Source organism: Citrus clementina, unplaced genomic scaffold, assembly GCF_000493195.1.
Source record: "Citrus clementina cultivar Clemenules unplaced genomic scaffold, Citrus_clementina_v1.0 scaffold_3, whole genome shotgun sequence".
Taxonomy (NCBI): domain Eukaryota; kingdom Viridiplantae; phylum Streptophyta; class Magnoliopsida; order Sapindales; family Rutaceae; genus Citrus; species Citrus x clementina.
The window spans coordinates 7,193,397-7,203,767 of NW_006262339.1; the positions used below are offsets into that span (position 1 = coordinate 7,193,397).

Consider the following 10,371-nt stretch of genomic DNA (forward strand, 5'->3'; position numbering starts at 1 on the left):
ATGCTTACAGCATATATATGATCTCTGTCACCTTCAAAAATTCAAGAAGATAACACGTGTATCTTATTTCAAAGAGTGGCATGATTCGAACAAAAATCTGGAGAGGGTGAAAATTAACATCTGGTTTGCCAGCTAGTCAAATAATTGCCGGGGGAGTTTCAGTTAGTAATTAACAGTATGGTGATTCTGATGGTGGAATTAGGATTTTAACTCAACAGGGCCATAATAACGAAATCGTAAACTAAAATAGATTGTGATATCATAGTAGTAAAATTGAGACGAATAGAGGGTACCAGCGAAAGCATAAAATACAACAGGCTATCTAATAGACTTATATTAAATGAGGGTGCCAAACGTCAAGTAAAATTCACACAGACAAACTAGAATTTCAATTCAAATCTTTATAATTTCCGAAAAGAAATACTGATCAACTTGTGCTTAGTTTAGCTGGTCAAATGATGTGAGCTTTTGAGTTGATAATTTGGTGTCTGATTAATTAATCATGGTTATCTCAATAAAGACTTTTGGGGTTTAATTGATAGAGAAATATGATATGCTGTCATTGTAACTATATTATTATTCAGTTGTAACTACACCTATTATATCATTCATACAATAATTTAATAAAATTCTATTAGTAATTCAATAACATTCTATCGGTCATACCAAATAATAATACATAAAATAAAATATATTATTACATATCAATAAGTGATTCAAAAATTTGGCGTATCATGCATAATTATTTAAGGTTTTTCTGTGGTTCAAAATTCACGAAGGATGTACTTTGCAATAACATTTTCTCCCATCAAAATATTCACATGCATGCAGTGATTTAGAGAGTCAAATGGTTATATAATCCCGTTGATTTGACTGTTGTCCATTTAATATACGCCAGCTAGTTGTGCCAATTTTTTATTAAAAGAAAAGGGCTAGCCATTAGTGTAAGTTATTAGGAATATGTAATTTTTCTCTAATTTAGGTATTTTTATTTTTTAAAATTTAAATTTAAATTTTTCATAATATTAAAAATCTCAAATTTATATTTTAAAAAATAAGAACGTTTGTACCTAATAATGATGGATCTTATAGTATTCTTCTAGATTAAAAAAAAAAAAAAATAAGAAGAGGGCCACATAACCATAATTCTTATTCATTTACAACCAATCATCGCATCTAACTCTACCGGAAATTCAATATTAAGGTACAATATTTTTATTTCAATATGGCATTTTAACGGGCTCTCTTGGAAGTTGAAAATTACTTAAGGAGTCCTCTCTCTCAAAATAAATTGTGTAGGGCATGCAAATTGCATATGGAAACTATTATTTCCTTCTTTTCTTTGATGATATTTATTTAAGATAATTAACAAATAACCTAATTGACTAATTCGTTGTGAACTGATAAGCATACATACAACCGTCAAAGCATTAATGAGCAGGCTCACGGCTGCCAGCCATGGTTGACATTAGCTTACCTTAAATCCTCATATCCATTTGGCACACACAAGACAAGAGATAAGTAAACCCCATTGTTTGTCGCTTTCACCTTTCCCTCTCGATTAACCGTTGTTTACACCGCATCGATCAGTGAATTCTTTTTATGGGTAACTTTTTCACCTTCACGAACGAAAGTACTGGAGAAATGAGGAATGAAAAGTGAGTATTGATGATGCCCACATTTGGGATATGTACTATATGCAGGGAATAAGTTGACAAGTGCATGTAAAAATAAAATTTTGAGGAGAATTTTTTTTTTCAGTTATAATTTAATGGAAGACAAAAATATTCAAAGAGATTTTACTAATTGAACTAACTAATAATTAAAAAGAAGAAATTAAAGAAACTATTAACAATATTTGTAAGAAATTTTTATCTACAAACTAAAAAAAATAGTTAATAAAACTATTATATAACGGTTATATGTTACAATGACCTTAGATTACTTAATGCACTAATTGGATGTAGACCCTAAGTTTTTTGTTACACATTTATGCTATAACATATTAAATATAATACATAGGAGAAAAAAATGTGACAACAAACTTTGAGGCTGCTAACCATTTTTCTTTTTTTAACTTTTGGAGAAATTACAATATACATAATTATAAGGTAATTGTATGATCTAAAGAAATAAATAAATAATAAGGCAGGGGTTATTTAAATTTTAACTTAAAACTTTACAACAAATTCATATTCATTGATTTTAAACATAACTGAATAAGGGTAAGCTTGGTAATACTATAACTTTTAAAATAATTGTTGTTAATTGTGCTAGAAATAATCAGCTATGATGAGAATTAGGTAAACATTTGGTAACATTTGCTTTTAGATATGTTGGGAATTTTAAAAGTAATCTTATATATTTAATAAAATTTACTGTTAAACTGCTGTAAGAATGTAAAAAACTGAATTAAATATAATGTTGAATAAAATTTATTTACACATGTATAAACATATATTTAAACTATTTTTTATTTTGTATATATAATAATAATTGATAATTAAAATAAATATTTGTGTTATTAATTTATTTTTATTCTATTATTTTAATATAGTTGTTAATATTTATAATCTCTTTAAGTTAATAACTTTATTTCCTAATTAATAAGAATAAGTTTAGATTTTTATAATATATATGAAAATAGATATGAAATTAATTTTAAATCTGATTCTTAAAATTAGATTCTGAAAAACTACTAATATTAATGAGCCTTTACCTTAGTGGGAGAACCCTCGAACTCACATAAGAGTAAGGGTTTGAGTCTTCATAAAAGCATAAAGCAGCACTTTAGAATATCAATTTATATGACACGAGAGGTCCCAGATGTTTGTAATCTTTAATACAATATCACTAATATCAACATACACGACACGAGGGGTCACAGTTGTATAATCTAGTAAGAGTATTGTATAAAATATTCAAAGAAAAAGAAAAGAGTACCCTAATGGTTTGACAAAATTAAATGATATTTAAGTATTTATTATTGAAATACACAAAATCAATAAATGAAAATTTGAATATTATCACATATTTCATAAAGCTTGTTTCAAATATGTGGTTACTTGAACAACAATATAAATTACTTTGAAAGTAGTGAATTCTTTATGTGGATGCCCATTTGATGTCTACAATGAGAGTGACTATAATATAGCCCCTGTATAATATAACACCCCCACATTTTACTTGATATATACTAAAAAAACAATTTAATGAGCATCAATATCCATCATATAAGGATAATTAGAATAAGTGATATAAGTTATGACTATGTAAATAATATTAAAATTAGGACCCGCTACTGTTTCTATGTGTGACGTACGTTACGATATCGTAACGTAACGTAACACTAACCTTAAAATTATAAATTAATCGTACCGATAATATTACTAAAAAAAAAAAGAGCACTACTTCACCTCATATATGTCATTACCCTCGTATACCGTACACAAAATAGTTAAAAGATTGTTTTTATGATCATCATTACTCTTACAAACCGTACACAAAATAATTAAAAAAGTAGTTTTATGAAAAAATCGGGTTGGGTTTACTAGGAGATACATGTCCTACACTTTGTGGGATGGTTTCTTTGTTACAATCGTGTACAAAACAAACATCGTTAGCGTCAAAATCGTGCACACGACACAAGGATATGAGGTTTAGAATCGTTCGCAATAAGTTTTCACACCGTGAGAAGAAGCCCAAAAAATGTCTGCCGAAAACCGATTTACTTGCCAAAAAGCCATAAAAAAACAAAGGACAAGGGTCTTATCCAAAAGAAAAAAAAGACAAAAAATGGGGACGAGTAAATTATTTATTTATTTTTCCTTTTTAGTGATTTCTGTTTTCGGTGCAATGCCACCTCCACACAAATGCCCATATTGAATGTCACACGGTATTGTGAGGCGCACAGAGAGAGAAAGAGAGAAGGGTCCAAGCAAAGCTGACTTTTTGCAAGGAATGAGTAAATGCTCTTCGCTGTCCGTTTTGACTCTTTTTCGTAAGCAATCAATTCCCTTTTACCCTCTCTACGGTCAGCGTAAACAACTCCCTCAGTCTCTCTATTTATACACACCGCAACCCTTGCCCAGGACGCTTGTCTCAGGCTCAGCATCCATATCTGTTGAACAAATCAAGAATAAACCAAAGCAAACCAAGTCAAAGAAAAGGAAATAGATCACAGAATTAGCAGCAGCAATCCTGAAAATCAATCTTAATTTCATAGTCTTGAGAGAAGCCAGTGAAAGTTATGGGGAGACCGCCTTGCTGCGACAAGATTGGTGTCAAGAAAGGGCCATGGACACCTGAAGAAGACATCATCTTGGTCTCTTATATTCAGGAACATGGTCCTGGAAATTGGAGATCGGTTCCTACTAACACAGGTTTCTTTTTCCGCCCTCTTTTTTAATCTTTTTTAACTTTTCCTTTTAGGTTTCGGTTGGTTAGCTCATTAAATTGGTGTAGTTATTATTCTGCAGCAAGCGTCTTCTTCAGTGATATTTTATTTTTTTAATTGAATATTGACCCTTTTATTTTTTATTTTTTTGTCCCAAGGCTTGCTTCGATGCAGTAAGAGCTGCAGACTCCGGTGGACAAATTATCTCCGGCCGGGAATCAAGCGTGGTAACTTCACTGATCATGAAGAAAAAATGATCATCCACCTCCAAGCTCTTTTAGGCAACAGGTAATAAAATATTAAACAAATCAAGACCATTTTGGTTTCCAAATCTAGGCATGGTCTACGAATAAAATTTGTAAATCCTAAATTCCTAATAGGGGAGTTTATATTATTTTAATTTCTAATTTATTTTTAAAAAATATTGGATGAGCAGATGGGCAGCCATAGCTTCATATCTTCCACAGAGGACAGACAACGACATAAAAAATTATTGGAACACCCACTTGAAAAAGAAGCTGAAAAAGCTCCAAACAGGGAGCGATGGAGGACAAAATAATCAAGATGGATTTTCATCTACTTCACAACAAGCTTCCAATAAGGGTCAGTGGGAGAGAAGGCTCCAAACAGACATACACATGGCCAAACAAGCCCTTTGTGAAGCCTTGTCCCTTGACAAGACAAGCCCTACCTCCCCTGCTAATTTGTTATTATCACCTGATCAATCAAACTTGAAGCCAATGAGTAGTACTACTTACAACAACACACCATATGCATCAAATGCTGAAAACATATCTCGGTTGCTCCAAAACTGGATGAAAAACCCACCAAAAATTTCTGAAACCACTCAGGATTCATTCACCAACACGGCATATGCGTCGGCGGCGGGGTCCGGGTCCAATATTTCAAGCGAAGGGGCGCTCAGTGCAACCACACCAGAGGGTTTTGACTCGCTGTTTAGCTTCAACTCTTCCAACTCTGATGCCTCTCAGTCTGAGACGACGGCGAACTTGACCTCGGAGACTAGCCTGTTTCAGGATGAAAGCAAGCCTAAATTGGACAGTCGTCATCATCATCATCATCAAGTCCCTCTCACATTGCTAGAGAAATGGCTGTTTGATGATGTTGCTGCAGCTCATCAGGGTCATGATGATGATGACCTGATTAACATGTCATTAGAGGATAGTACTGTTGGGTTCTTTTAACAGGAGCTCAAGTATCAACTGCTTAAATTAATTAGGGTTTCTTTCTTTTTGTTCCTGTTTTTAATTATGTTTACGTTTTTGTGGGGTTTTTTAAAATTAGGCCTTTGATGAGCTAGCTAGCTCTACTACTGAACTTGTTTTTAGCTTAAGCAGAAGAAAGTTAACTCTCTTCTTAGAAGAAGAACATGAAGTGTAAATTAAAAGTACATCTATATATTTTATATTATGTTATGTTATGTATATGTACTGGTTCGATCCTCTATAAATAAATCTCCTTTTTTATTTTCCATCTTCTAGTTAGAACTTAAAAACTTCTGTACTCTAGACCTCTTAAGTTGGTGGGGAGGAGTTTATAAGCTTCTGAGCGCTTCCTTCTCTCAAGGAGATAGTCAACTCTCAGGCTTAGTAATTAAAGTCTTAAAAGAATAGGATCTGTGTAATGTTTGATCAGTATATAAACCCATGTTTCTTAATAGGCGATCAATATATATTCGATGGTTAAGAATGATCTATTGAGGATCCTTTCTCAATCATCAGGACTATTATATAATCTACAAACATAACAGAATTAAGATCATTATGCCATGATGATATAGTCGAAGATGATTTTCTAAATTAAACGATTCTAAAGATCTTTTTGGGTAGGTGTGATTGGTTGAACATAGATCCATTTTTTCAATTTTTTTGAGTCTATTATTATTAATTTTTTCATTTATCTCTTGTATATGGGTGGGGATATTTCCACCCCATTATTTATGTAAATCCACCACACTTCTAAAAAATATTTACAATAAATATACATTTTTTCTAATAAATACAAATAAAAAAATTATGTAATTAATCAATTAAATTATTCTTTTATTTCTTACTTAGTTTTTTTTTTTAACTATGAAAGTGGCTTTAATATAAGTTCTATTTAATTATTTTGCTTTATAACATAAAATGACCCACTTGCCCAAAAAAATATTTGTTCTTGTATTTAATACTTTAAGTACTTAATTTTGTGATTCATAATCTAACTTCTTAAATGAAGTCTAATAATGTTCAATATTTTACATGTAAATGACATAATTTTAACAGCCTAATAATTTAATGAGTATTTTCTCGTAAAGACATTATTTTAGTTTAATTAATAATTAATAATCATACTAATAAAGTAAAATTAACTATTTAGAAACAATGAATTTTGTATAAAATTAAAAAATTGTTGAAGTTAATTTAAAATTTTGGTATTTTTACCCTTTAAGGATAAAATAGTCAATTCAAATTTAGGTTAAAGTAATCTTATTAGTAAAATAGAATAAAAATTTAAGTCACAACAAAATAAATTAAGATAGATTTAATTGATTAATTCTTCTAAATTCTTCTTTATTTCAAAATTTTAAAAATAATGAGAATATTTTGTAATTATTTTCTAAAAGTGGAGTGGATTTACAGAATTTGCAGGGCGGAAATATCATCACTCCTTATATACTGTTATAGTGAATAAAATGAGTGAAAATATATCCAATCACGGCCATCGGCATTATGTTATTTGCAATAATGCGCATTTTTTTATTTTTTGCAAATTAGTCAGTGATCCAGTGGTCGACACCTCATCGCATTATTCTTAATGTCACAAAGAATTTGAATACTCAATGTGTATTGTGGAGGTTAATGTTCTTCTAAATATTTAGAAGTATACTTGTCGTTAGAGCTATGTAAGTGCGTTAAAAATATATTTCTACCCTATGAAATGGAAAAAAAAGTTACAAAAACAATTGTTTAAAAAATTGCACCCAGAATGAATAAAAATAATTGAGTCATAAAATTAATAGATTTATTAATTCGAATAAATTTAAACTAAAAAAATTGAACAGGTCCAAGATAAATTAAACAAATAAAATTAATGAATAGTTTTATCAATAAGAATAAATTGAAATTAAAAGGGAAATTGAATGAACACCAGATGTCTTCATGGAAGCCGTATTGTTAAAATAGTGTTGTTTTGACCTAAAGAAATTCAATTAATAAACTATCTTAAATACTTCTGTAACGTTAGCATTTCATTAATGATGTTAATGATTCGGTGGTAATTGATAAAAACATAAAATTTTGGTTGTTTTTAGCCACTGTCATAATTCCTGGGTGAAGAATTGAACTAAGTAAAATTTAGATGGAAAATTGGTAATTTCTCTATTATTAAAATGATGTCATTTGGGCTAAAGAAACTAGATTATGAAATGCCTTAAATGCTCTTCTGGCATCGTCATTTCATTATGGTGCTAATGATTTGGTGGTAAATTATTATTATTATTATTATTTTAAACAAAGGTTGGTGTGGTTTGAGCTGCTGCCAGAATTTTTTTGTGGTGAAGTGATAAATCAAAAAAATTTACATGAGTACTTGACAATTATCCTATAATAAATATCTATTTTCATCATCTACTAATTTGTGGTATAATTAAATGATTAATCATTTTTTGCAGGTGCACATTTGGTACGAGTCTTTAATACTAAGATTATGATTTGATTTTTAATCCCACAAAATATAGTAATCAAGGATGATGGATCCGATGATGGATTGCTTTATTATTATGATAGACAACTACGCTTGAAGATTCTGAAAGTGGTTGCATTAAAGAATTATGGTTTCAATTATTTCCTTTATTTGCTGCATCTGTCGGCATGGGTATCGTACTATCGTAACTGAATTTAGTAATTCTGATTTTGCTTCCAGAAGGAATTCCGCGTCTGGCATAATGTACTGGTATAAAATCAAAAGAAGTCTGATAAAACTGCACCAAAAATATAATACAATTTCCCCATCATGAATTCATTATTTATCTGATGAAGCAACCAGTGAAGAATTAACATGTCGATTCAATAACTTGTTTATTGAAACCAGCACATATGTGAATTCGCGAGTATATAGCATATTAGAACTAGTTTTTTGGTAGGGGTGTGGAAATCATTTAATGAAGCTTGAATGTTGGCGTGTAAGAAAGGAAAAAAGAGGGAAAAAAAGTAAGAGAGAGAGATTTTCTGTAATTAATAAGTTAGCAATCATAAGTAAAATAGCCGATAATTAATCGTTTGTGCTTAATATGAAAGCAATTTAGGAAGAAATTTGTGTGCATTAAGTATATATATATGGTTGTTGCTTGATATATAAATAGCATAAATTCCCTCAAGCAGCTTCCTTATTGAATTAACATTGTTGGAAAAATGAAGTAATAATTAAATTGGAATGTTATCACTAATATATCAAGCTTACTCTCCATGGCATCTTAATTAAGGGATTATTAATAATTGTTTGGAATAACGTGTTTAATTTGTGCACACAACAGTCGAGTGGAAAAGGGAAATTGAATTGTCATTAAACTACATAACCAAATGATTCTGAAAAAAAAGGATCATATTTCACCATGAGTTAAAGTGGTTTATTATTTTATATGAATCTCCCTCCATGATTCGAGTCGAGTACACGTAGACTAAAATGCCACGTATTTATAGACTAATAGAAGGTAAAGTATATCGATCCCAATCTTGTCTGCCTAATTGTGAATAAAATTTAATATCCAGTCCGGTCTCATTTTCTTCTTTTTTTGGTGCTAAAGCAATTCGTCATTAAATATGATGTTGAAAATGTTAATCGTTATTGGAAGATCACCGCATAGTTGTTAAGGTTATTAATACTCGAGGAACAAATCAAGGGTCCTGTTTTGCTAATTAAATATCTGTTATTGTAGTAGAGTCGTGTCTTAGCTAGGGATGGCAATGGGGAGGGGAGGGGACCAATCTCCCTATACTCATCCCTGATATTTTGCGTATGTTCCCGTCCCGTCCCCGTCCCCGTCAGAATTACTTGAGAGAATCTTCATCTCCTTCCCGAATAATAACAGAGAGTTGATAAAGCAATTTGTCATTAAATATGATGTTGAAAATGTTAATCGTTATTGGAAGATCACCGCATAGTTGTTAAGGTTATTAATACTCGAGGAACAAATCAAGGGACTTGTTTTGCTAATTAAATATCTGTTATCGTAGTAGAGTCGTGCCGTAGCTAGGGATGGCAATGGGGAGGGGAGGGGAGGGGACCAATCTCCCCGTACTCATCCCCGATAATTTGCGTATGTCCCCGTCCCGTCCCCGTCCCCGTCAGAATTACTTGAGAGAATCTTCATCCTCTCCCCGAAAATAACAGGGGATCCCCGAGGGTCCCCGATCCTCGAATAACTAATATATTTTTTTTTTCGATTTTGAGTTAATCATATTAAAATAAAAAATTCAAATAAAAGTAAAATTCGAAATATATCTTACATTAATATCTATTACAAAAGTCACATACATTAAATTAGTAAGTGATGCAGCATGCAATGGACGCAAACTTCTTTTACAAACTATCATGAACAAATTAATAGTTTAATATAAAATTGTTACAAATAAAATCGAATTTAGATTCAAAATTAACTTTTTCAATAGTGGCATGGGCACTTTATAAATGTGGACTATTCCCTTTACAACACAATAGTTAAATCGGAGCAAATCAAGAGCAAATATTATATTATATTAGATAAGATATTAAAATTGTGATTCGCTGTGGGCAATTATAACATATAAAAATAAATAAAAAATAGATTTAAGTTTAAAATATTTAAAGAATATTAAAATTAAAAAAATTTTGGGCTAATAGAATCTACTCGGTCTTTTTAATGTCCTAAATAAAAATTTAGGACTTTAATTAGTTAATTAGACCCAAAAGTTTAATAATATAAATATTTTGATATT

At 30.6% G+C, this 10,371-nt stretch overlaps 1 protein-coding gene across 1 annotated transcript; it reads left to right on the forward strand.

Annotated features, from left to right (window-relative positions):
- Nucleotides 1-4,020: 4,020 nt before the first annotated feature.
- On the forward strand, nucleotides 4,021-5,870 carry LOC18048626 (myb-related protein 306). The gene is made up of 3 exons (XM_006440532.2): nucleotides 4,021-4,382; nucleotides 4,555-4,684; nucleotides 4,833-5,870. Exons 1-3 carry the CDS (start codon nucleotides 4,250-4,252, stop codon nucleotides 5,599-5,601), a joined length of 1,032 nt encoding a protein of 343 aa, XP_006440595.1. The 5' UTR covers nucleotides 4,021-4,249; the 3' UTR covers nucleotides 5,602-5,870.
- The last annotated feature ends 4,501 nt before the right edge of the window (nucleotides 5,871-10,371 follow it).

Coding starts and splice junctions, on each gene's coding strand:
- LOC18048626 (XM_006440532.2), top strand. CDS start 4,250: ATGGGGAGACCGCCTTGCTGCGACAAGATTGGTGTCAAGAAAGGGCCA. Junction 4,383..4,554: donor ATCGGTTCCTACTAACACAG/GTTTCTTTTTCC, acceptor TTTTGTCCCAAG/GCTTGCTTCGATGCAGTAAG. Junction 4,685..4,832: donor CAAGCTCTTTTAGGCAACAG/GTAATAAAATAT, acceptor TTGGATGAGCAG/ATGGGCAGCCATAGCTTCAT.